Below are 27,751 nucleotides of genomic sequence, written 5' to 3' on the forward strand. Positions count from 1 at the left end.
ACAAAAGAAAATTACATCTGTTCACTTGGAAACAATATACGTGTACGCAGAAGGCGGAACTGGACAAATATGCATTAAGGATTGGTTTTACAGAAAACATCTATTATAAAGACAAATTAAATCACAAGACAGGTTGTAAATTCAAAGTATGGAATCGTATTGAGTTCAAATTGTTACATTCTGCGGGCCCTGGATCTACAAAAATGTTTACATACTAAAGAAAATGGCGAACGGTAATGGCCGCCACTGTTTTCTGCATTAGGGTAGTTTTAACAAAAGAAATTCTGTCCATCGTTATTAAGTGTATTAAACAGCATTTTGGGGGGTTTTATGTTTTGTTAGAGATGAAATTCACTATCTACGGAACACAGATACATGCAAAAATAAACTTTTGTTTAGTAACACTCAATTTTTATTTGTTTCATTTTGATTTATCATTTACATATTTCAAGTATCACCAAACATATCCAACAATCTTGTGAATATTTAATCATTGAATGGATGAATATCAATACTAGTACATGTTTAAGGAAGGTTAATGTACATACTAGTAGTAATCAAATTTGTGGGCACAGATCTACAACTGGTTTTTTTTTCATATTGAAAATAACTAATTCAATTTATTTGTATTTTGAATTATAAGCAATTAATGTACTTCAATTTGCATGCGACCTTCGAATTTTCTAATATAGAAACTTTAGCTAATAAATAGTGATTTTATTAAAAATATATGTTACAGAAAAACAAAAATAATAAATATCAAATATTTATATCTTATGATAATAGTGCCAGGATTTTAATAGTGTTTGTGTACTCTTTAGGAGTATTATAATTATATATTGTATTGTTTGTACATGTACTAATTAATACATGTTAGCAATGATATTGAAATGTATGCTACAGAAAATAAAAACTAAATCAAAATAAATATTTATATCTTTTCATAATAATGCCAGGAATTTTTTTCTCCAGTATTATAATAATTTACTGTATTCTTTGTACATGTGCTAAATAATATATATATCAATTAATTTTAAAAAAATTTACATTGCAAAACAGCATCATTGTTATTTAAAGCAAAAAATGAGAGGATAGAGGTAATAATATTTTAAACCCCAAACATCTTTTGCATACTTAAAGTTTTTAATTTAAAAAATTTGAAGTTTACATCAAAAAATACTTCTATATAATTTGAAAGTGTTCAAACGTGAAAATGTACAATATTTTTACATTTAAGCATCGCAAACTACATTAAGTTGATCAGGTATTACAGAACAAAATTGATTTCTGTTACAACCTCTCTCTTCTCATATAATATGGCAGTACACAGCATTCACGTCCAATCAAGAGCTCTGTTTGAATTCCAATTCAAGAACTTTTCCTACACAACTTAAGTGTAACAACTTTCCACATTTCTACACACATGAGACATAAAAATTCAACCTTTCACACAATGTTTTCTCTCTTATTTTGAACCTCCTTTCAACCTGCTCACTTCTGCTTTGAGATCGTCCACTTGTTGCCGAAGAGCGCTATTCTCGTTCTCCAACTGCCTCATTTTGTCATCCATTTCCTCTTGTTTTTTCTTGGCTTTTTCGCGACATTTTCTGATAGCAATATTGTTTTTAGCACGCTTAATCAGATATTCCTCAGTGTCTTTCGGAACGACCCGCCGTTTATATGAGCGGTTACAATTGGGTCCCGGCTTCCGGCCAGGGCGCCCTGGGGGTGGTAGCTCTAGCGCCTTCTTGGAGTGTGAGGTTTGCGTAAAGTTTAGATGGTCCGAAAAACTATTTGAAGACGAATCCGACACTTGCTCCAAAGATGAAAATTGTTCAGAGAGCTGACTGGTGTTGCTTGGGAGACTTTCTATGAGGGAATCTTGGCGCGATAAGGGGGCGGTGACCGCCTGAGATCTATACTGTCCGTGGGTTAGCAAGTCCAGCACTAACGAATCGGTGGTAGTGGGAACCGAAAATACACTGTCCAGTGCATTTGTTGTAGTAAAATCAAAAGTGTTATTAGGTAAAGAAGAAAATGGAGCGCTAAGGCTAGCACCACACACGACTGGTCCTCTAGAAAAAGGTGTGTCCGTTTGCATTAAAGACACAGAAGCTAGATCCTCCGGAAGGGCACTGTCTGTTTGGTTTGCATTAAAAGTTGGTTCGTTGCTCTCAGATATTCCTATCAATAAACGCTCGACCTCAAAAGAATTGGCCAAGCGGTCAGTTTCGCCGGATATCCCCTCCCCGGACTCTGTTCGGAAACTCCCAGTGTATGCAATTGGCGAACTAAAACTCAGAGACCCGTTCGTTCCTTGATCCAATTGATGTAAAAAATCGTCCGGAAAGACGTCTGATGGCGAGTCTCTGGTCATTTTATCACTTAACTCTGAATTGCTCATTCTATCGATGGGGCATTTTTTATCACAACCAGTACGGTTAAGAAAGGATAGCAACATTTGGTTATCTGAAAAGCCACCCTTATTGCTGAAGGACATGCATGTCCTGGCTCTAGGGTAGAGCCCCAACATATAGAAGCTACAAACACAAACTGATGAATAAAACCATTCAAGAAAATTATAAAGTTAGGAAATATTCAGTAGATGTTGCGAAAGTATAGTCAGATATTTGTTGTTTGGTACTTGATAACTTTATTCCCGCCTACAGTATATACCAGCTATTATATGTTGAAATCGACATCGCGCGGCACTAGAAAGGGGATTTCTCGAGTATGCAGGCGCATGCGCTCTGACATGATTGTAAAAATCCATGAATGAAAAATGAAGCGCATCTATTACGCAACTTCAACACAATAACATGGCGTAAATGTGATTCATGCAAATTTGCTGACTTTAATTATTTCCGAGTGAAAACATACCGTACTTATACCATCTCATTTACATGCCAGTCGATGCGACGATAAGCCATGCAAAAAAACGGGGTTTTTAATTCTATTAGCTTACCATTTTATCTAACAATAATGGTTAAACCAAAGGTAAAGAAAATGAATATTCAAAAATATATACATTGAAGAATGTACGACAACAACCTTTCGTTGTGCCTTAAATGTTGAATAATTTAAGCAGCCATGCATATGACTGCTTACATCTTATTCATGGAGTATTTACTTTACTATACGTGCAACATTTATTTTGTTTTGAATGTATGAATGTACTGTATATTAATCAAAGAAGCCCTACTCGAGTATATAAACTAAAAATTCTTTTATATTATTCTTCATTCAAATTGTATGTTGTAAAGCCAAACTTTTTTCACTCCCCACATTTATTAATGTCAAAAGATTGACAAGTAGTAAATCTTATGCGGTTATCTGTGGTAGTGATTCCCCCGTCTCCATTATACATCGTTAAACAGTTCTGTGACGTCGTTGTTTACTAACCGTCACGAGACTTCATTCACAATTGGAAAAACCGAAACGTCACAAATATGTGACCTATTTTTAGTTAGATAAAAAAGAACTTCTTTAATACAGAAGATATATTCCTATTTTTTTCTAAACTTAACAGAAAAAAATGTAAATTAACACATTGTTTATCAAAATTATAAAATAAAATCCATAAACTGTCCATATCTACTTCTTAATCTATATAATTTTATAATATTTATATTACATTGTTTTTGGCCCATTTTCTTTTGTTCATTAATTTAAGAAAAATATCATGGAAAATATTTTTTTTTCAAATTTTCTGATAATTTATGAAATTTTGTGAATTTGCTGGGGTTGTGAAGAGCTCTTTAGGCCTATTATGTGATGATTCGTCTTAATTACAAACTATTTATAATATATTATCATGATCGAAGTATAGATTTAGATATGATCGATGCTTGCCCAAAACTTATTCGTGCATCAAAGGCATGAGGTGATTAATCAGAGTAATTAATTCGACCTACAGGCTGAATCGGGGTGTTTGATCAGTCCTGCACCAGTGAAGGCCGTCCTCAATATTTACCTCCTGTTTGCACAGCGTGCTCTCTGGGGGTCTGTGTGACGTCACTGTGTATAGTTACTAGGCGCATCATCGCAAAAGTTTACCATCGCGACAAGTAACAAGAACTGGTTCAATGTCAATATATGAGAAATATAATGTACTATAAATACCAATGCGTGTATTCTATATCAATATAGACTATACTTTTAAAAAATCTGTTTGGAGGATTGGGAAGTTTTATTAACGTCCAACAAGGAACCAATGGGTGCACACACATACGCACTTACTGATTCACACACGATACAAATTGTTTCTGGGTGTTTTTAAAATCACGAGAGTCGTACGTGAACAATTTGACCATACATTTGGGTCAACTATTAAAAAGGCTAATCCGGATTCTATACAAATGAATTTAATTCAAAGGTTATATATAAATTAAAACTTTTCTTATAGCAGGGTAATCAAAATTTGTCCACTATGCTTATACTTTCCACTGGTAATATACTGTTACTTTGTACCCGGCAAAATGCATTATCTCTCGACCCACTACTATTAACAATAAAAAGGATATGATGTGCAAATCAATCACAGTTTTATCCATAGATAATTACTGCGTATCACATGATATACTGATTAGGGTTGGAGAACTGATGTCACGGAGAGATCGTACCAACAGGTGCGAGGACCCCTACCCTAACGAGTACTATAGAGGCAACAGATAGCCCTAATCCCTTGACATCATCAGGACAAAAAAACCCCTTTGTTCTTCATATTATAAAGAACCAAAACAAAGAGCCCTTTTGATGTCGTCTGTAGACCGATTAGTATCATCATCCATATCTCATGGTATTTCTGATTTGAATGGCCGCCATCCAATTACCTATCGTCTGCTAATATATAGCAACCAAACTGTTTACATCCGAAACAATACACAACTGATCGATATACCCTGCAATGTGCAGCACTTCAAACAGAACAGGGTCATGGGATAATATTGACTCCAATCAGGAGATCTGTGACGTCACATCGCGAGCGCGTCACATCAATCACTTGTGACTTTTTGTTTTGGTCATTCTCAAGGAAACGTTGTAACACAACCTATGATTCGTTTGTTTAAACTATTAAAACTTAATTAATTACAAACTTTGGTGATTTGGAGCAAAATCTCAAAAATATATATCGGACATTGCATATACTGCATACATGAACATCATAGTGAAATGGTTCATATTGCGGCTTCGTTTAAGGAAAGAATTCAATATTTATTTGTTTTATACGATATAAAATGGTTTGGGGCAGTTAACGCTTTATAAACAGCTTCGCAGTTTATAAAAAAGCGTATTTAAACTGTTTCAAACCATTTTGTATCGTAAAAAACTAATAAATATTGAATTCATTGCTTATAATTTAATTTTTTTTACTCTTCATTGTAAATAAAAACTGTCATTTGACCTTCAAAATGACGTAAAATTGTACAAAATTCAAACGTAACGTCAGGCGTATTGATACGTTTTTGACGTCAGTCTTACTATGACGTAGGCAACATTCTTTGTACGATATGAAATAATTTTTTAGCCAATCAGAAAGTGCGTTGCAACCAGAATTAAATTATTGCTGTATAACAGTATTGCTTCATGTTACATCTATTTCCAATATCTATCACGGCTAAAAGGATACCGATGATGCAGTGTAAGATTATAAAGTTTGCATTATTGTCTAACTGGATTGTTCCCTTACTTTGTGTTGTACACATTGAACGCATCGCATATCGAGAGTTAAATGTAAAATGTATAGCAATTTGTAACATTAAGGTGCACATACATTATATAAATAGTGCCTGTTTGAGAGGGTAACAGTTGAAATTGACACCCCGAGAAAACCATTGTCAACCGACGCGAAGCGGAGGTTGACAATGGTTTTCGAGGGGTGTCAATTTCAACTGTTATCCTCCCAAACAGGCACTATTTATTTTGTTATACTGAATGTCTTTTTTTAAATTTTTAAGAAAATTTTACTGCTTTTATATAGGAATAACGTGAATTCTACAGCGAACCGTACGCGCATAATTTTCGCGCATGTAACATTTTTTAATGTTACCCGTTGCCAAGTGCGTTGCTTACGCTGAGGGTAATAGTAAATATTATTAACTGCGTCTTAACCAATCAGATTTCAGTATTTAACATGAAAGTATAACAATAAGTAATAACCTATGACTATATCGTTTTAAGTGGATTGACTGCTATTTGACATGCTCTTGAAGCCGATGCATTAATAGAGCTTTACAAAAAACATCATGGAATATTTCTGAATGGCTTCAATTCAAACTACTCGCTGGCTAACCCAGGACGTTTTTGGCAGCCCTTGAAAAATTTAAACTTAATCTCGGCTTTATAATAGCCACGTGTAATGTAAATAGTTGTCGGCGAGATACATTGCTTTGTTGCATTGAACATTTCAAAAATAAGTCCAACATATGACATCTGACGTCACAATCAACATTGTAATCTGAATTCTGAAGAACCACGTCAAACAGCTAAAATTAAAATCCCTTTAGCTCCTAGTGGGGTCTTATATTTTAATTCTCATAAAAAAAGAAGAAAGACAGATTCTACATACACCAAGACCGATTGTTCTAAATATAGATCATAAAAGACTGAAAAAATGAACACAATAAATCAAAGAGTCGTCTTAGATTTTGACTGGGATATAGTGTAAACTGACACCCGGCTTTTACTGAGGAGACGCAATTAGAGAGTTTCCTTTGTGGTGTCCTCGTATCACCTTATCCTCCCTCAATCACAGCGGGCACCCACCCTCGCCGTGTCAGGTACCGTGACCCAGCAACATTCCAGAACTCTTCTCAAAGACCAGGGTATATCAGTAAATATAATACACCTGTACACAGGCCCGACTTAAAATAGTCACACGCTCCGCGCAAAGTTAACCACTGCATATCAGCATTGAGCCATATGGCGGTCAAAGGTTTCTTTTTCGATATTCTTTTTTCTAAGTGAGTTGGAGATGGGGCTGATGAGATCGAGTCGAATATCTTTCCTTTCTATTACCTTCTTGTTGAGATAGCGATGCAGACGGTCGCTGTTGTTTTTAGTTTTGTTTTTTATATGTTCACGACATTATTTCTGGTCTATGCTCACTATACTTTTCATTGTCTGTTTTCATTTTTTTCTTTTCACGAGACGTTCGTTTTCTGTGTCCATTGCTTAATATGATCATGGCATCCTTGTGGTTTCAAACTCAGTTCGTGGTTCTGTGTCCATGTTTGACAGTGCTCTCTTCAGTCCGTGTTCATGGCAAGTATTCACATCGGGTATTGCTTTCCTTGGTCTCTATTTTTATGCTTTTAGTCCACATCGAGTATACTCGATGTGGACTACTTGATCTCTTTGGTCTGTTTTTATGGCATGCGTTCACGTCGGGCATTGCATCCTTTGATGTGTGTGTTCATGGTATGTGTTCCTGATATTGCCAGTCGTAACCATATTGTTCATAATTTTTAGTTATAAATGACATTAACTGTTGGCATGTGTCCATGATCACTGGTTCCTTCAACCTCTCTATAGTTACTGATGGTATTATAGTTATAAAAATTTCTGCATTAATATTTGTTCACGAGTCTTTGGATCGTGTTTGGTTCGAAATGTAAAGTGCATCTCAAGTTTTAATTATACACTTACGATATTTATCATGTTTGATATTGATATTTGCGAAAAAAAACTAGTTTGCATTAAAATCTTTGTGAAAGGGAAATGCTCGATGTTTACGTTCTTAAACAGAAAAGAACGATATGATACCTGCATTATTCGCTACCAATCTTATCAAAAGATGTCTTTACGTTTGCGGTTTGGATTTTTAAAGTTATGTTTTATCTTTGCAATTAATTAATTGCCTTCACTCAATATAGAATACATGAATATTTATCATTTTTATTCCATTTCAATTGGACCTTTTCATCTCCTTTTGCGACAAATTCGATAGCGCCGTGCATGCACGCACTAACAAACAAATATAGCAGGGACATTCTGTCATGTTGTAAATTTTGAATTTACCGGATGGCAGTAAATACAAAATTTACAACATGACCAACCAATGGTTTTTTAAAAACTATATACCCACTGTTATAAGCACAAACAACAATTTTAACATCTCCACCAAGATCGCACATAGAAAATGACATGCAGTCGAACATACAGAACCAAGTTTATATTACATACTTTCTATGAAAAATTAGGAGAAACCAGGTCTACGGATATATTTTCTACGATGGTACCTTTTGAATTTAGGCAATGAATTTTGTGGTGTAAAATAAAATTATATTTTCCGATCTGCACTATTCTATATCAAAAGTAGTGGTAATAGATGTGTAATCCGGAGAATTTGCAGATAAGCATGAGAAAAATTAACCTGTTGTCGACCGTAAAATAACCCATTAGCTCGATCCCCTTCCATATCCCTCAGTTTAAGAGAGACACGCCACATCAGAGGGAGGTCTAGTGCGTCCCCTCGAGTTACACCGGTAGTGGTTCCGGACTCGCCTACAAAATCCCCTTCCACTTTTACTTCTTCAGATGAGTAGTGTACTTCAACTGAAGTCGCAATATTCAGACTTAATTTTCTTAATAAAAGAAATCTGTTCATATTAAATGAAAATACAGGAAGTTGATGCAGTCTTCCATGAAGAGGACACTTCATTCACACGGCAATAGCTTGTAAATACCCGAATATAACTGTATATCAGTCATATGTGTACGAAACCACGGTTCCGTTCATTAACTTATCATGGCACCATCATCAAAATCATATCTGACCGATAATCTGTGAATTCTCTGATGTTCAAATGATTCAAAGTTTTAATTCATTTTGCAGTCTGTGGTATTGACAGACAATTTAAAAGGACGCGTGTCTCAACTATATGAGGCGGTCAAGGTAATTGAAACTTAAAACTATTCCACAGAGAACTTAATTAGCGCTAACAATTACACACGAACTTTAAAGGACATACTCACAATACCCGGTTATGTTCAACCTGGCAGATTTCAATGCTCTCTCTCTCTCTCTCTCTCTCTCTCTCTCTTGGTGAATTGTCATTGAAATTATTATTATCTGCAAGTAGTTTTCCAGATAAAAACACTAAAATGGTAAGCATAAATAGAAATTAAAAAAAACCAACATTTCTATTCAAACAGCGAACGCTTACGATACTGTCCTTTTTGTAACATATCGTGCGATGTTTCACACTTCATTTACGAATGATCTGAACATTTTGAATAAAACAAAACAACACCTCTCTTGAATATCTATCACAGAAACAATGTGAAGCAGATTTTATATGTGAAAAATTTACATAATATATCAGACTTTAGACAGTATGAGGGTGACCTCAAGTACAATGTAGGTCAATAGGCTCTAGAGTTATGTGTCAACATCCTATATGTAATTATTGCGGTTAAAACATGCAAATCTTTAAATTAGCTACGCATCACAAGACGTTTCTTTGTATCATGTCTATATACAGAAAGGTACACACTGCTGGGCAAAACAGAGAATATGCGACAGCTTTCAGAATCTGGTACTGAGCATTCCTCCTTTAATTTGCAAAACACAGATGTTGTATTTTGCAAACTTGTGATGCTACACGTTCTAATTTAGATTTTCCATATTGAGTTGCATTGAATCATTATCACATGTTATTATGCTGTGCTACAAAAAGTTTGCTTGTATACTGGAAACTCCAGTGGAATCTAATAGTGATTCAAGGGAGGCCAGTCAGTTTGGTATTTGCTAATACATTGACTCTGTTTGACGACGTCTATGCGAAAAAAAGTACTAATTCGGTTAATAATTGTCCAATATTTTAAACAATTATTATTAAATACTTGACAAAATTTTAAAACATAAAAAAGCTATAGAAAAATTTAAGCAAGAGTACAATTAAATTTACAGTTTTCTCTTGAACAAATTTAAACACTTAATCCCATGCCGCATTTAAAATAAACACTATATATTTTGTAAACTTCCGATTACTAGATGAATGGTAAGAGAGGCGGCCGTTCTCGGTCGTGAAAGTTGGCTTATCCTATGTTCCATCACTCTTAATTGACCATTCCCTTTTTTTAAAAAAGTTTTGATGTTAAAAAGCCTTTCATGCGGATATTTAAGAAAGCGAAAGTAGCATTACAACAATTTGACAGCAGATGTCGATTATGCATGGTGGCATATAAAATGATAAAAATGTGATAATTATATGGATATATGCCTAATCCGAGTTGTTAGAGCAGTGACCGCTCACTTCTAGAAGCGTAGGTGCCTGAGGTCGTGAGTTCAATCCCCATCCCCGGCTGAGGTTGAGCTCCAGTATAGTGAATTTCCCTGTGCTGTATATTTTATTTATTTTTATATGATCAGTTCAAATGTATTTTCAAGAAGATCATATAGGAAATTGCATACTCTAGTATTTTGCAGAAGTCCCCGGTAAGGTATCCTAATTTTTTGCAAGAAAGCTTGTCAAAGAAGTGGTAAATCAATAACAAATTCCTTGAAAGAGTTATACAAGTGGAAAGTTGTCAATGTGACAGCAAACCGGGTTTTCTTTTATGTGAACTATATCCATAATCCATGTCAACCCTGAATTGATAAACACTACCTACCGTATCCAGTAAAATGGAGTACCCATATGCAATATTTTGCAAAAAATGACTAAGTTCAAAGGCTGGTAATTTTTCATAAATTATCAGAAATCAAAATCCTAGCAATATGCACACCTCTGATATATGTACAATTGATCTGCAAAAGAACAACTTCGTTTCTTGAAAACTGTAGGAGGAGTTATCCGTACAATGAGGGTACCCTATATGCAATATTTTGCCAAAAAATGATTAAGTTGAAAAGCTGGTATTTTTTTCATAAATTATCAGAATTCAAAATCTTTGCAATAAGCACACCTCTGATATATGTATAATTGATCTAAAAAAGAACAACTTATCTTGAAAACTGTATGAGGAATTACTAGTATCCGAACGATGAAGGTACCCTTTTGGCAGCCGCCCGCCATTTTCACCATTTTTCCGTTGGAAAACCCGGTTAATAAAATCGAGAAACGTGTCGTCTGACCTTAATTATGTCTACACGCAACTTAATGATGTTAACGTGCGAGATAAATAATTAAATATATTGACTGAACAATTCTCTATTGAATCTTATTATTTTAACTCAATATATCAGAATTTGAGGAGTGTCAACGAAGGCATGCCAATACGTTGAGCGTATCTATGCATTATTATTCCTACCTTTTGGAAGCAAACTGATAGAAAACAAGGGTTAGTAAAATTTGAAAATAATAATAAATAAATAAATGTTGCTTATCTTTAAGATAAGACTAAGTCACACAACTAACTGAAATAACATTCGAAAAAGAAAAATCCTTCAACTTTCTATCGTGTTTTTTACATTATTTTTTTTTCAGTCCATTGCAACAAAATAAAACAAGAGGCCCAGGGGCCACATCGCTCACCTGAGCAACAATTGCCTTAATTCTGATTGAATTAGCATTGCAGTTTCAAAATATCTTGACAACTAAGTACAGTAGATCTTGCTAAAAAAAAAAATTGAAAATCTGCCAATTTTTATCCACCTCTTTCTTTTGGTAAATATCAAGCCCCTTTTGTTGTTGTACCTGTAAGAAGATTTTTCTCTATTCCTATATACCCCCCATCCCCCACCCCCATTTTGTGGCCCCACTTTTCTCTAGGGTATCATTGCTTTCACACTAAGAACTGAGTTTTGGACCGAAAAACTTTCCCAGAATATTTTTAAAGATTTTCTCTATATATTCCTATGTAAAAATTAAAACCGCCATCACGGACCTGCCCTACCACTAGGGACTGTGATTTTAAATTACAATACCCGAGGATGCCTCTACACAAGTTAAAGCTTTTCTGGCCAAATGGTCTTTAAAAAGAAGATTTTTAAAGATTTTCTCTATATATTCCTATGTAAAAATTCCTCCCCCACTGTGACCTCACCATACCACTGGACTATTATTTTAAAAAAACTTCTATCTATTCAATTTGGAAATGCTTCCACACAGATTTGGGCTTTCCTGGCCTAATAGTTTTGAAAAGAAGATTTTTTAGAGAGTTTCTCTATGTATAAAGTGTATCCCCATTGTGACCCCCAGGGACCATGATTTGAACAAACTTGAATCTACATTATCTGTGGATGGTTACCCGCCACTTTGAGCTTTCTTGGTCAAATAGTTTTTGAGAAGAAGATTTTTAAAGATTTTCTGTAAAACTTGATCCCCCAATTGTGGCCCCACCCTATCCCCGGGGACCATGATTTGAACAAACTTGAATCTACACTATCTGAGGGTGCTTCCTGGCCTAATTGAGCTTTTCTGGCCTAATAGTTTTTGAGAAGAAGATTTTTAAAGATTTTCTCTATATATTCATATGTAAAATTTGATCCCCCAATTGTGGCCCCAACCTACCCCCGGGGACCATGATTTGAACAAACTTGAATCTACACTATCTGAGGATGCTTCCACTCAAATTTGAGCTTTCCTGGCCTAATAGTTTTTGAGAAGAAGATTTTTAAAGATTTTCTCTATATATTCATATGTAAAATTTGATCCCCCAATTGTGGCCCCAACCTACTCCCAGGGACCATGATTTGAACAAACTTGAATCTACACTACCTGAGGATGCTTCCATTCAAATTTGAGCTTTCCTAGCCTAATAGTTTTTGAAAAGAAGATTTTCTCTATATATTCCTATGTAAAAATTCATCCCCCTATTGTGGCCCCACCCTACCCCCGGGGACCATGATCTGAACGAGCTTGAATCAAAACTACCTGAAGATGCTTCCACTCAAATTTGAGCTTTCTTGGTCAAATAGTTTTTGAGAAGAAGATTTTTGAAGATTTTCTCTATATATTCATATGTAAAATTTGATCCCCCAATTGTGGCCCCACCCTACCCCCAGGGACCGTGATTTGAACAAACTTGAATCTACACTACCTGAGGATGCTTCCATTCAAATTTGAGCTTTCCTGGCCTAATAGTTTTTGAGAAGAAGATTTTCTCTATATATTCCTATGTAAAACTTGATCCCCCCATTTTGGCCCCACCCTACCCCTGGGGACCATGATTTGAACGAACTTGAATCTACACTACCTGAAGATGATTCCATTATAATTTGAGCTTTCTTGGTCAAATAGTTTTTGAGAAGAAGATTTTTAAAGATTTTCTCTATATATTCATATGTAAAATTTGATCCCCCAATTGTGGCCCCAACCTACCCCCGGGGACCATGATTTGAACAAACTTGAATCTACACTATCTGAGGATGCTTCCACTCAAATTTGAGCTTTCCTGGCCTAATAGTTTTTGAGAAGAAGATTTTTAAAGATTTTCTCTATGTATTCCTATGTAAAACTTGATCCCCCAATTGTGGCCCCATCCTACCCCCGGGGACCATGATTTGAACAAATTTAAATCTACACTACCTGTAAATGCTCCCATTTTAATTTGAGCTTTTCTGGCCCAATAGTTTTTGAGAAGAAGATTTTTAAAGATTTTCTCTATATATTCCTATGTAAAAATTCCCCCCCCCCCCACTGTGACCTCACCATACCACTGGACTATTATTTTAAACAAGAGGCCAATTGGCCTTAACGGTCACCTGAGTAGCATATATCCCATACACAAACTTGTCATGGAGTCTCATATATGCATCTAATTAATTAGGTTTCATACTGGAGTAAAAAAATTATACATTTGTAATGACGACCACATTTCAAAAAGAACTGTGAAACCTATTTATTTTGGTGAAAAACTAAAAGATCTGGTCTACAAAATCATGAATTCAGTTTTCCTTTCAGGTGTGTGGGAGTAAAGAAAATAATTTTTTAGCGTTATATGCATTAACATCTATACATCCATTTTGGCCCTGCCCTAGAGTCAAAACCCATCCTTGAGGGGGACATGAAAATTAAAATTTCAGTAGAGGACTTCCTGGTAAACATAATTATTAGTCAGTTTTTTTATACAGATGTGTGAGAATAGAGAAGAAATTTTTTAAACTTTATATGCATTAACACTATATTGCTATATTGCCCCCCCCCCCCCTTCATGTCCTGAACCCCTGACCCAGGGGCCATGAATTTTACAATTTAGGTAAAGGAGATTGTTGATATCATAACCATGTATTCAGTTTTTTGCCCACATGTGTGGGAGTAGAGAAGATTTTTTAAGATTTAATACATTTTTACTATATGGCCATATTGGCCCCACCCTAGAGCCTGAACACCTAATAAAGGGGTCATGAATTTCACAATTTTAGTAGAGGCCCTCATGAACATCATAACCAATTTTACCATGTATTCAGTTTTTTGCTCACATGTGTGGGAGTAGAGAAGAAGATTTTTTAAGATTTAAAAAAGTTTTACTATATGGCCATATTGGCCCCACCCTAAAGCCTGAACACCTAACAAAGGGGTCATGAATTTCACAATTTTGGTAGAGGGTCTCATTGACATCATGACAATGCATTTAGTTTTTGACAAATATATATGGGAGTAGAGAAGAAGATTTTCTAAGATTTAATACATTTTTACTATTTGGCCATATTGGCCCCACCCTAGAGCCTGAACCCCTGACCCAGGGGTCATGAATTTCACAATTTTGATAGAGGGCCTCATGGACATCATAATCATGCATTTAGTTTTTGACAAATATATATGGGAGAAGAGAAGAAGATTTTCTAAGATTTAATACATTTGTACTATATGGCCATATTGGCCCCACCCTAGAGCCTGAACCCCTGACCAAGGGGTCATGAATTTCACAAATTAGGTTGAGGGCTTCATGGACATCATTATAATGCATTTAGTTTTTGACAAATATATATGATAGAAGAGAAGAAGATTTTCTAAGATTTAATACATTTTTACTATTTGGCCACATTGGCCCCACCCTAGATCCTGAACCCCTGACTCAGGGGTCATAAATTTCACAATTTTGGTAGAGGGCTTTATGGACATCATAATCATGTATTTAGTTTTTGACAAATATATATGGGAGTAGAGAAGAAGATTTTCTAAGGTTTAATACATTTTTACTATATGGCCATATTGGCCCCACCCTAGAGCCAGAACCCCTGACCCAGGGGCCATAAATTTCACAATTTTGGTAGAGGGCTTCATGGACAACATAACCATGCAACCAGTTTTTTCCTCACATGCGTGGGAGTAGAGAAGAAGATTTTTGAAAATTTGGCTTTTTTTGCATATTTGGCCCCGCCCGTGGCACCCCAGGGGTGGTAGAGCCATGAATTTCACAATTTAGATTCTTCTTACCATAGAGATGCTTCACACCAAAAATGGTAACGATTGGCCTGGTAGTTTTCAAGAAGAAGTTAAAAATGTAAAATTGTTAACGCACGACGCACGACGCACAGACGCACGACGACGGACGAAGACCAATTGCAATAGGTCACCTGAGTGACTCAGGTGACCTAAAAACTTCTATCTATTCAATTTGGAAATGCTTCCACACAGATTTGGGCTTTCCTGCCTAATAGTTTTGAAAAGAAGTTTTTTTTAGAGATTTTCTCTATGTATAAAAATGTATCCCCATTGTGGCCCCGCCCTACCCACAGGGACCATGATTTGAACAAACTTGAATCTACATTATCTGTGGATGGTTACCCGCCAATTTGAGCTTTCTTGGTCAAATAGTTTTTGAGAAGAAGATTTTTAAAGATTTTCTCTATATATTCCTATGTAAAACTTGTATCCTTCTTGTGGCCCCTCCCTACCCCCGGGGACCATGATTTGAACAAAGTTAAATCTACACTACCTGAGGATGCCTAAACACAAGTTTTAGCTTTTCAGGCCAAACAGTTTTTGAGAAGAAGATTTTTGAAAAATACCAACAAATTTTCAATAATTCTCAATTATCTCCCCTTTAAAGAGGGCCTGGCCCTTCATTTGAACAATCTTGAATCCCCTTCACCTAGTGGTGCTTTGTGCCAAATTTGGTTGAAATCTGCCCAGTGGTTCTTGAGAAGAAGATGAAAATTTGAAAAGTTAACAACGACGACAATGACGACAACGACAGACAACGGACAAATTGTGATCAGAAAAGCTCACTTGTTTGCAAAATATTAATATCGATGACAATAAATCATACAATGGCACTTAAATACAATATCAAAGATTCACGTAAATCGTCTTAATAAAGTTCCAAATATTTGTTTTCAATTTAAAATTACCAATTTACCGCAAATGAGTCATTTGATATATTATATACCCTGTTATTTTACTTTGATAAATAAAGTTGGTTTTTAATACCCTTTTACATTGAACTCACCAGGATTAAACCAAGATATTAATATACTAGTAATATGAAAAAGTTTATGTTAAAAATGTCAACATAATTATCTCGCAAGCCCACATAACTAAGATGGATGTTGACATAAATAAAATGCATGGTGACATAAATGTAAATAAGTTGCATGTCGTCAACATATGTATTTTATTTCGCATGTCAACATAACTAAGTTGTATGTTGACATAAATATTTGAATGTCAACATTTTTCTTTCGCATGTTAACATAAACAAAATGCATGTCAACATAAATAAACAAGACCTAGCATGTTGGAAGTCACATTTTGGCAATATTTGAGATTTTCTGAGATATTTTATTATTCTCATTTAATTACTACTTTCTTGCATGTCAACAAAATTATGTTTTATGCTGACATAACTATTTTGCATGTCAACATAATTTTCGTGCATGTCGACATATACAGATAAATATTTTGCAAACATGGGAAAGAAATATGGCACCATAATCACACATAACTTAATCCGTTCCTTCTTGCGGTGTCCTACCAGATATAAAGTACACTTCCTCGTAATCCAAGACCCACTGAGCAGGGGTAATGTCGGGTAAACACAAAATTTCTATTTGTCATTATGAGGAATTCTCAAATATATAAAAACAAGAGGCCCAGGGGCCACATCGCTCACCTGAGCAACAATTGCCTTAATTCTGATCAAATTAGCATTACAGCATCAAAATATCTTGACAACTAAGTACAGTAGATCTTGCTAAAAAAAATTGAAAATCTGCCAATTTTTATCCACCTCTTTCTTTTGGTAAATACCAATCCCCTTTTGTTGTTGTACCTGTAAGATGATTTTTCTCTTTTCCTATATACCCCCCCCCCCCCCCCATCCCATTTTGTTGCCCCGCTTTTCTCTAGGGTATCATGGTTTCATCAAACTTATATCTGCATAACCTGTGCTTTCACACTAAGTACTGAGTTTTGGACCGAAAAACTTTCCCAGAATATTTTTAAAGATTTTCTCTATATATGTAAAAATTCAAACCACCATCACGGCCCCGCCCTACCACTAGGAACTGTGATTTTGAATTTACACTACCCGAGGATGCCTCTACACAAGTTAAAGCTTTTCTGGCCAAATGGTCATTAAAAAGAAGATTTTTTAAGATTTTCTCTATATATTCCTATGTAAAAATTGATCCCCCAATTGTGGCCCCACCCTACCCCAAGGGATCATGATTTGAACAAACTTGAATCTACAATACCTGAGGATGCTTCCATTCAAATTTGAGCTTTCCTGGCCTAATTGTTTTTAAGAAGATTTTTAAAGATTTTCTCTATATATTCCTATGTAAAAATGCATCCCCCAATTGTGGCCCCACCCTACCCCCAGGGATCATGATTTGAAAAAAATTGAATCTACACTACCTGAGGATGCTTCCATTCAAATTTAAGCTTTCCTAGCCTAATAGTTTTTGAGAAGAAGATTTTTAAAGATTTTCTCTATATATTCCTATGTAAAAATTCATCCCCCTATTGTTGCCCCACCCTACCCCCGGGGACCATGATTTGAACAAAATTGAATCTACACTACCTGTGGATGCTCCCATTTTAATTTGAGCTTTTGTGGCCCAATAGTTTTTGAGAAGAAGATTTTTAAAGATTTTCTCTATATATTCCTATGTAAAAATTCATCCCCCTATTGTGGCCCCACCCTACCCCCAGGGACCATGATTTGAAGAAACTTGAATCTACACTACCTGTGGATGCTCCCATTTTAATTTGAGCTTTTGTGGCCCAATAGTTTTTGAGGAGAAGATTTTTAAAGATTTTCTCTATATATTCCTATGTAAAACTTAATCCCCTTCTTGTGGCCCCTCCCTACCCCCAGGGACCATGGTTTGAACAAACTTGAATCTACACTACCTGAGGATGCCTCCACACAAGTTTTAGCTTTTCAGGCCAAACAGTTTTTGAGAAGAAGATTTTTGAAAAATACCAACAAATTTTCAATAATTCTCAATTATCTCCCCTTTAAAGAGGGTGTGGCCCTTCATTTGAACAAACTTGAATCCCCTTCACCTAGTGGTGCTTTGTGCCAAATTTGGTTGAAATCTGCCCAGTGGTTCTTGAGAAGAAGATGAAAATGTGAAAAGTTAACGACGACAACGACAACGACAGACAACACACAAATTGTGATCAGAAAAGCACACTTGAGCCTTTGGCTCAGGTGAGCTAAAAAAAGTGATTGTCAAGTGTTTATGTGCCACAGACCTGGGGGGTGTCAATGTCTTTCATGAAAAATCAGACACTCAGGTGAATTGCTTTCTTTTACAATTCTTTAATTCAATGAAGTCATGACATAAGAATTTAGACAGGCGGGTTTTATGTAAACGTTTAACATGTTTTTCCAAAAGCACAATTACAACATACAACTTTCTACAAACATGGTACATCTTGCATAGGTGATATAGTACATACATGTACATCTCATGTAAATCTATTGTAAAGTTAGTGCATGACACACACCTAATGTAACTTTATTGTACAGTTAGTGTAGTAGACACATGAACACTTGATGTAGATCTATTGTACAGTTAGTGTAGTACATACATCTGATGTTACTTTATTGTACAGTAAGTGTTGTACATATACATCTATTGTAAATTAAAATTATTGTACACCTGTACAGATTATGCCAATATTGTGTAGATGGTTGCACTGTGTACAATCTCTATCTACATGTTATAGATGGTTTCATAATGTACATCATTTATCTTCATTCCATAGGTATTGATCATGGTTTTCCTGTGTCACAGATGTAAAGATGGTTGAACTGTGGGTCCCCAGCAGAAATTTTCCTTCTTCACTTGTACAGAGGATCCACTCAGTTTTATGCCCATCTTTTACCTGTAATATGATTTCATTGCACATTACATCTAACATTGTAAAGATGTGACAACTGTGTTTTGCGTTATCGACACGTTATAGATGATTCCATTGTTTATAATTTCCATCTTCACTGTTTAGATTGGTCCACAGAGATTGGAGATTCCGCTCCTTGGCTCACTTCCCTGTGGCGCCAGTCTTTTACAGATATCTTGGACTTGTGTCACTTGACGTCTGTCTCCCTATTTCATACACACTCTTACATTGGGATCATTCTCAATTCTCTCCTCCAACTCTGACTGCCCAATGCCTGCAACAGAAACCAACAGCCAAATGTATACAACCACTGACAATGTATACAATCACTGACAATGTTTACAATCACTGACAATGTATACAACCACTAACAATAACTAAAACTTCAATATGCCTGTATACCTTGTCTCCCTCCAGTGACCATAACACTACCTACCCACTTTACAGCAGATTTCATCTAAGCAATGAAGCCCATCAAACAAGGTGTAGAGGGACCGGAGCCGTGGGTCGGGTTCAGAGTTGGAGGGGACCACAATAGGGTACTTCCTGAGGACTCGAATTAGATTCTTCACCACACCAAACTGGATCAGCTTTCTTCAAAGATGAAAGAATGACAGAAAAAGTTATTATCAAATGGCAATAAGTCATCACTATCTATGAAACTCCTCACACCTTGTAACCTGCTGTTGCTAAATAGTCCCAAACTATAGCAAGCATATGCTTACAGATTTCAAAAGGATGGTACAAAAAAATAATGATGTACATGTGTATCGTTGTAATTGGTTTTTCAAACTAATTACCATTTAAACATTCAAAAGAATTTCATTTAATTTACAAAGGAGATAAATAGCAAGTGGTTTTCTTGATTTTATCTTTAAACATTCATGACCAGTGCACTTACTTTTCATCAATTTTAAGTCCATGTGGATTATAGCGACAACAGAGGTCCTTAACTGTCACCCCATGGGTCATACTTGTGTAGAGGGTCATAATGTCTCGCAAACGGGGCAGTGTGTGGCCTAAAAACATTCAATTAAAGTCTTAATTAATGTATAAGTCTACACACCTACGTTGTTGTCACCATTTTACTTTTTTAATCTATACTTTCTTGCTATTCACTAAATTCCTTTCTTTCATTGTCATTCTTCATTTAAGGTATGTTTTAAGTTCTAAAGTTCTTGTTTTGTTTTTTCACACTTTCAGTATTACATATTTCCAGACTTGCTGTGCCATACTAGCATTAAGCACTTAGCTTTTAAGATTATGTTTAGTTTTTTAGCTGTGATTATGTTATGTCTAACAACTTTGCCCCATTCCTTGCTATCCTTCATGCTAACTATACATTTGCTTTTAATGCTACATTATTTTTATTAAAACATAACATGCTTTTCTTTAACTCCATGTATACGGTATGCTCTGATGTTCTGCTTGCTCTGTTCCAGCTTGTACGTGTACATCAATATCCTATCTTACTGCAGCAGATTGCTAGTTGGTTGACAGCGAGATATACATGAATTTGACTTGGAACCCAGGCAATGCTATGTAAGAAGCACAAAAACACTTACCAAGCCTTTTACTTGTTGGAGTAAAGGCTATTCCTGCAACTTCGCTAACCAAGTGTCCCATTCGTTTTTCTTAGTGAGATGAGAAAAACGAATAGAGCACTTGGCTTGTGAAGATGCTATTCCTGATGTTGTCTCTTTATTTTATCTTGGCCTATAAATTGTTTTCCTTACCTTTGATTGCGACAGAGAGCACACACTGCTCCTGTAGGTCCGAGTACAGCTTCTTGATATCTGACGTCACAGTGTACATATTGGAATACTGAAATACCAACAGGGTTGTCTGTTTATGCTAAATAATTTTGTTTTTTAAAACTGCCATTTTAATGAGACTGTGAACTTCGGGTAGTTAGTGTCAAACAGCAGTTTGATGTAGGCCTACTCATTTTATTGTCGGCCATTCAACAGTCTTTGGCTAAAAACTGACAACATTTGATACTAGATCAAAGCTGAGCATACTTTTAATACTGGATGCCAGCAACAATTTTAAAATAGAAGGTCACATCATACCAAAAGTCCAGTCTCCTTAAACTACCTAGCTCTTAAATGTATTACATTGGGGTTGTAAACTTCACAAATAAAGACTAGTTCTTGCTTCTCAATACCCTGAAATTCCTACTTTTTGTCTAACACTGTACATGCACCAGCAAGTGAATTTGTGGTCATGAAATCGATATCTAATATACGAGTAATGTATACATTAACTGAAAACTTGTGTATTCATTACAACAGCACAGAAAATAAGAAAAGAGCAATGTCTGACCTGGAAGACTGGAATGATTTTTATGATGTTGTAATGCCTGAAAATAGAAACACACAGCGTGTTGATTTCCATGCATGTAAACCTATTTTGCTGCACTTATCAACATAGACCATATCATTCGGTACACTGGCCTTACAGAAGGTTTTGTAGGCAGGACTTCACAAGATTAATCTCCACATCTGCTTCCACAGCTATCCGACACGTTGGATTGAATCCGTCTATGTAGGGAAGAACCTGTCCATAAAGAAGACATGAGTGACATTAAATTCATTAATTTAACTATTACCATTAAAATTGTTTGCATTTTTCTGTGAAAGTGAAATTTTTTGGCCAAAGTGATGTTTTTTCTCTTTAAATTATTAGTATGACACCTTATGTAATTAAAAGATCAATTTCCATTTCTGGCAGTTTTAAAAAATATTTTTCAAGTTAAAAAAATAAGGTATAGAGAGTTACCTGCGTATCTTACCTGCTGTGTAGTGAGTTACCCGAGTGTGTAATCTTACCTGCTGTGTAGTGAGTTACCTGTGTAATCTTACCTGCTGTGAACTGAGTTACCTGTATATCTTACCTGCTGTGTTGGGAGTTACTTGTGTGTCTTACGTGACGTGTAGTGAGTTACCTTTGTAATCTTACCTGCAGTGTATTGAGGTACCTGTGTATCTTACCTGTTGTGTAGTGAGGTCCCATTCATGATGTGGCCTCACCCTGTCCCTGATGAGGATGGGTACATCGTGGTCCAGAACAGGTGGGGGCTCACTGATATTGACTGTTACCTTAAGATGTACAGTAATGGATTCACCTGTAAAGGTAAACAATGCGTACAATGTAAAGGTAATCAACATCTAACATGAGATGATAGTTCGCTCTATATATCTGTACTATCCTGTTTGTATAAACACAACAGACAATCTACATGAGACTGACCAGCCTGCTAAAAGTGTCAGAGTACAAAATTTATGGCTCACCAACAGGAATGCTGCAGCGTCCATATTTATTCAGCAGATGTAGTACCTTTTCCATGAATTGTGGTATGAGGCCCTGACTCCTCTCAGCTGATAAAAACCCACTCTCCAGCTGAAAGGATTGTCCGAAAACAAATTTTGAATTGTGATTTGTACTACGTTCTATAAACTGTTGATTGAGACAATATATCTCAATAACCATTAGTATCAAAATTGTCCAATAATGTTGTAAGGATTGTTGCCAAACCTAAAGGACTATATGTTACAATATGGCAATTTAAATGTTTTGTTAAATTGTTTGTATCAATGAATGTGCTTGAATGTAATCATAGCTTAGTGGTTAAAGTATCCCGCTGCAGATCATGAGCTTAAATCCATCTGGAACTTAAAATTTGTTCATTTTTAACAAATTAAATTAGATATATATATATTTTTTCTTTACCAAACTTGCATATTTTGTTTTACTATTTGAGTTTATATACATGGTTGAAGGTCTCAAATTAACAGGGTCAAAATTTCAACAGTGTTTATTTTTTTTTTTACATCTCATACGTTATTGCAGGAACAATAGCTATTTTTTATGCATATAATACAATGGTAGACTAACGATGAACTGGCTAAGTATTTATTAAAATACACCCCAACCAGGTAGAAATTAATTTTTGAAGTTTTCCTAACAAAAAAGAGAAAATTTTGTTAATCCACCATTACTCTGAATTTAGATCATTGTACTACAAAAATAAAAACACTATGGTGAACCCTATGATGTATCGTCTGAAGATTCATGAATGAAAAACAAGGAAGATATTTAACTGACAAAGCAATATAGTTAAAACGTCGAATTTAGGACCTAGTAATGGACACACCCGTTATTTTGCTGATGAATTTATACTTAAGTTTGTAAATAGAAGAAATGACATGTGAAAAGATTAATCAGCTTATGTTAAAAAAGCAAGATATGATTGATATTCATGATAAATATTGATAGATTTCAAAATTATTGCTCATTTCATTTAACCCGGCGAACTAAGACTGTGGAAATGTGAGCACAAAAGGAAACTTCTTTTGCATAATACTGTTTATTATAATCAAGTAATGTTTTGCTGATTTGGGAAACTATTTCAAGGTGTAGTGAGCCACCTAATCTCAGCGAAATTCTTCGAGACTGAAATTTTTTACTTATGTTGCTTCCGAATCTCAGACTAGTGCCACACAAGGGAGTCATGAAAATTTGGAAGAGATGTTAGTCAAACTTGTTCAGTTTCCATGAATCTCGCCAAGCCTTCACAAGAGATAGAGAGAAATATCCCACTTACCTCAATCTGTGTTAGATATGAGGCCAACTTTTTCACAACAGGTTCATGGTTAATAGTGTCTACATCTTGTTCAAAAACAAAACAGAGGTTGAACATGAGGGCGTTCCTCTGATACTTTGTGTCGCCGATTGATACCGGACAGCCGACAATTTTGTAGCCTAGTGCATTTCTAAAATTAAATAATTTACTTGAATACATAATCAATATAGCAGTTGATCAACCAGTATATCCACAGATCGATCATAAGCCTGGTATGAAGAACAGTGTTATGATGAACATTTGGCTAAAAAGTATTGGTCAGTGCATGTATGTATAAATGAAGAGATAATAAACTTCGAAGTATCAGACTTACACAGTCATAAGCCTTCCTTGGAACTCTGGTTTAGGGATAATATAATTGTGGATCGTGTCAAAATGGGCTTTCGTTATTACCTCTCTGGGAACCTACAAAATGTGTGCAATTCATCAATTTATCAGTGAACGCCTCTTCTTACTTTTACCTGATCCATGGAAAGCCATGGGATTAAACTGAACAATTTGGCCATGCTCTAGTGACTTTCACTTACCTGGTACTTTACCATTGGCCCAGTCGTATGATGAAATTCACTCAGAAGTATAGATGTTATTTGAGGATGCATGCTTGCGGTAAAGTAAACCGAGTTAATTCGAACGACAAAATTATTAGAGGTATTCCGAATTTTGTTCCATGTTTAAAAAGTACTTAATAAAGTACTCATCGGTAGTAGATATGAAGCCCGCGTAGCTCAGTCGGTAGAGCATCAGACTTTTAATCTGAGGGTCTTGGGTTCGAGTCCCAACGTGGGCGAATATTTTTCGTATCATTACATATCATAGTACGATACAGCACAACGGTGCCCATTTGTCCAACTACAAATATGGTAATATAGTGATTCCAGCTGACCCACTATTTCTTTTTTAGAATTTATCATACAGTCCAAAATAATTCATTGAATAATACAGTTTATCAACAACAAAACGCAGCGTTTTACAAAAGAACTTCCGACCAAATGCACACTATCAAAAACTATAATATACATACACGTTGTTTTTAAAATAATTAAAATTGTGTGAAAAATTGGGTTTGAATAAAATTTGCACGTCTTAATGGATCAATTTATCCGGCCAGGGGGTGGTGTCTGAGGAATAATATTATTGTATGCCGGGGGGGGGGGGGGGGATGCCTTTGCTCGGTAATTACCCACTGAGAACACTATATATACATGTATGAAAAAGTATGAGGTTTGATTTTGATAAGATGGTCTAAATGTAGGCCTAAGATAGGCAAATCTAAGCTGAGATTCGCTTTAGGTAGGATATTTGGACTGAAGCGTTCACACGTGGGAAGCCGCACGTGATGACGTCAGTCCAAAAATCAAACCAAGACCGAATCTCAGTCGGGAATGGGAATGTCATTGCCTGTGAACATATTAAAAACCTACCTCACTTGATCTGTACATGTAAACCTACTTCAGTCCTGAGGGTCCCTATGGTGTGGTGATTCTTTTGCCTCAGTTTACATGCGCACTCCGACAGCGAGGGTGACGGTAAAACGCTATCATGGTTACGGCAGCAGGTGTCCTACACATCTCTGTACCCTTGTTCCCGATGACGAGGGCGAATACAAACTTTATCAATTGTCAGTGCATGCACGTTCAGGTGACGGAAGAAAGAGTTATCAAACACTCAAGTCTAAAAATATAATCATCAAATCGCATCTGTATCTCAACGTCAAACGAACCCACAGAAAGACATACAAGCAAGTACTTACCAATGCCACAACCTTATCCTATCACTACGTCCCCGTCATATTAATTTCCTCTGGCTGGTCTCTTTTGGTTTGGTCTGGAGGAGACGACAGAAACTGACATTGTGCGGGGATCTGTGCAGTGTGTGACCCTGTAGCGGGCTGTCCGCGGGTTTACAGTGATGAAGAGCAAGGTGGCGTTATGTAATAAATTACTGAGCGGAAGGCTGTTCCATCTACATCTGCAAAACATCTTATAGATTTCTGCATTTTAAATATTTATTTTATGAATATCAAACATTGACAATTTCTATAAAAATATATTACTTTAATATTCCAGCCTTTCCTGTTTTGATTCACACCACAGTGCAGCGAAACATGGTCAACAACGACCTAGACAGAAAGGTATTAGTAATACAGAGCTTGTATATTTTAGCAATTTTGATCGGAAATTGAATAAATAGCATACCTAATTTAATCTACGATGAATCTCTTAGTAACGGTTCCACTGTATCTTGTGAATTTGTGAACAAGCAATGGTCCCAATTAATGATCGTCTCTGCACCCCCATCCACCCCCTCTCCTTACCAGTTAATCTATCCCGATCAAATGCAACTGCAAGTTTTCACACCAAATCAGGCCAGTGTGTATCCCGGTAAAATAAACATTTTATTTCACTCTATAGTCTAACGAAGCTGTGCTTTGATAACCCTTTAATTGGTCGATTAAGGCCCCCATCATAAATCTCCCCATCACAAGTTTCTGATTCCCTCATTCTCAGCAGGCACTGCCCAGCCTGTCTCACAGTCTTATATATATGTGCAACGGCTTCCTCCTGTGGTTCGTGCACATGCTATATAAATCAAATTAAGCATTTTATAGAACTTTATTTTTTAGATTCAAAAAGATAATTATTAAGATTGTCTTTCCGTGTATTGTACATGCTGGTAAGAGCTCCGTTTTCCTAAGAATATTTTTTTCTGCAAGTAATTTACTTTTTATTTCTGTTGTTACTTCTTTGTATATTAGTTTCTCAAGTAATGTATTGCTTCTTTAGCAATCTAACATGTCACGAACCTTGTCTACCCTACACAGAATTGTGAGCTGTGTATCCCCCACCTATGCACCTTGTTCCCTGGGATGGTAAGGATACTGTCCCGGCATACAAGTGTCTTTTTTACTAATTAACAATTTTTTACTGTAAATGAGTCCATGACTATAATTAGTCATGGACTCATTGACAATAAAAAATTGTTAATTAGTAAAAGACACAAGTCCACGAGGTGAATTCCAACCGCTGTCCAAAGGGTATTGGGGGCATAGATATGATTTAGATATGTCACCATCTCGCATCCGTAACTTGAAGTAAAACGAACTTATAGGAAGATGAAGCAAGTACTTACCCAATGCTACAGTTTCTCCCCAAGTCACATTGAACTTTCTCCGTTCACTTTCACAACAGATCGTGGGCATAGTCCCTGGTTTTAAACTGACATTGTGCGGGGATGTCTGTGCACGTGACACTGTAGCGAGCTGTCCGCGGGTTTACGGCGAGGAAGAACAAGGTGGCGTTAGGTAATTTGTTACTGGGCATGCGCTGTTCTATCTGCAACAAATTCTGCGTTTCTTTATCATATGTTGACGATTTCTACAATTATAATTTTCCCGCCTTTGACTTTTTTGGCCCGAGTTGTTTCCCCAACCTGAGTAATAATTAAATGTACAATCTCCAAACTTTAATTGTTTAATGACGACCCCTTTCAAAATGGTTTACAGTAAATAAGAAACAAGACAGATAAAATTTTGCATTTATGCATTGGCCATTATCTGTATACAGCATAAGTTTTTGAAGGCAAATACCGGAGACAGAAATTGCACATATCATTACATTTACACGTAATTAAGTTTGATCCTATTATAAACCTATGGTACGGCCACACTTCTACTGACTGCCCCCCCCCCACCCCCACCTCACAACAGCCACCTTACAGTGGCTGATAACTCCAAGTTTTGAAGTTTTCGCACCCAGCGGTGTACCAGTCAGTCGTTTGTATCCCGGTGAGATAAACGTTATTTTATCATGATCTAACGGACCAGTGCTAACTGATTGACAATGTTTCCACTACCGGTGGC

General features: G+C 36.0%; 2 protein-coding genes and 1 non-coding gene across 4 annotated transcripts; 1 reads left to right on the plus strand and 2 right to left on the minus strand.

The window, feature by feature from the left end:
- Positions 1-1,172: 1,172 nt before the first annotated feature.
- Positions 1,173-27,192, minus strand: LOC128188745 (uncharacterized). Of its 2 annotated transcripts, none has more exons than XM_052859989.1 (5): positions 27,022-27,192; positions 25,946-26,011; positions 25,643-25,860; positions 25,342-25,563; positions 1,173-2,469 (listed from the first exon to the last, which is right to left on the minus strand). In XM_052859989.1, the coding sequence occupies exon 5, from the start codon at positions 2,459-2,461 to the stop codon at positions 1,466-1,468; it is 996 nt and encodes a 331-aa protein (XP_052715949.1). In that variant the 5' UTR covers positions 2,462-2,469; positions 25,342-25,563; positions 25,643-25,860; positions 25,946-26,011; positions 27,022-27,192; the 3' UTR covers positions 1,173-1,465. The 2 variants fall into 2 exon arrangements, with proteins under 2 accessions (XP_052715949.1, XP_052715948.1); XM_052859988.1 differs by having other exon boundaries at positions 25,314-25,563.
- On the minus strand, positions 18,644-25,284 carry LOC128188744 (GATOR complex protein NPRL2-like). Its single transcript, XM_052859987.1, has 11 exons — positions 24,420-25,284; positions 24,206-24,297; positions 23,854-24,022; positions 22,541-22,649; positions 22,241-22,374; positions 21,709-21,806; positions 21,573-21,609; positions 20,984-21,071; positions 20,149-20,266; positions 19,684-19,841; positions 18,644-19,521 (listed from the first exon to the last, which is right to left on the minus strand). Exons 1-11 carry the CDS (start codon positions 24,489-24,491, stop codon positions 19,454-19,456), a joined length of 1,143 nt encoding a protein of 380 aa, XP_052715947.1. The 5' UTR covers positions 24,492-25,284; the 3' UTR covers positions 18,644-19,453.
- Trnak-uuu (transfer RNA lysine (anticodon UUU)) lies at positions 24,607-24,679 on the plus strand. Its single transcript has one exon. It is a non-coding gene; the product is annotated as a tRNA-Lys (tRNA).
- Positions 27,193-27,751: the final 559 nt, after the last annotated feature.

This window comes from Crassostrea angulata, chromosome 6 (assembly GCF_025612915.1).
Source record: "Crassostrea angulata isolate pt1a10 chromosome 6, ASM2561291v2, whole genome shotgun sequence".
Lineage (NCBI taxonomy): Eukaryota > Metazoa > Mollusca > Bivalvia > Ostreida > Ostreidae > Magallana > Magallana angulata.

Excerpts from the sequence above, each read along its gene's own strand:
- LOC128188745 (XM_052859989.1), bottom strand. The coding sequence starts at position 2,461 with ATGTTGCTATCCTTTCTTAACCGTACTGGTTGTGATAAAAAATGCCCC.
- LOC128188744 (XM_052859987.1), bottom strand. The coding sequence starts at position 24,491 with ATGCATCCTCAAATAACATCTATACTTCTGAGTGAATTTCATCATACG. Across the intron at positions 22,375-22,540 it reads ACGCTGCAGCATTCCTGTTG|GTGAATCCATTACTGTACAT; the intron begins GTGAGCCATAAA and ends TTACCTTTACAG. Across the intron at positions 21,072-21,572 it reads AAATCATTCCAGTCTTCCAG|TATTCCAATATGTACACTGT; the intron begins GTCAGACATTGC and ends TTGGTATTTCAG.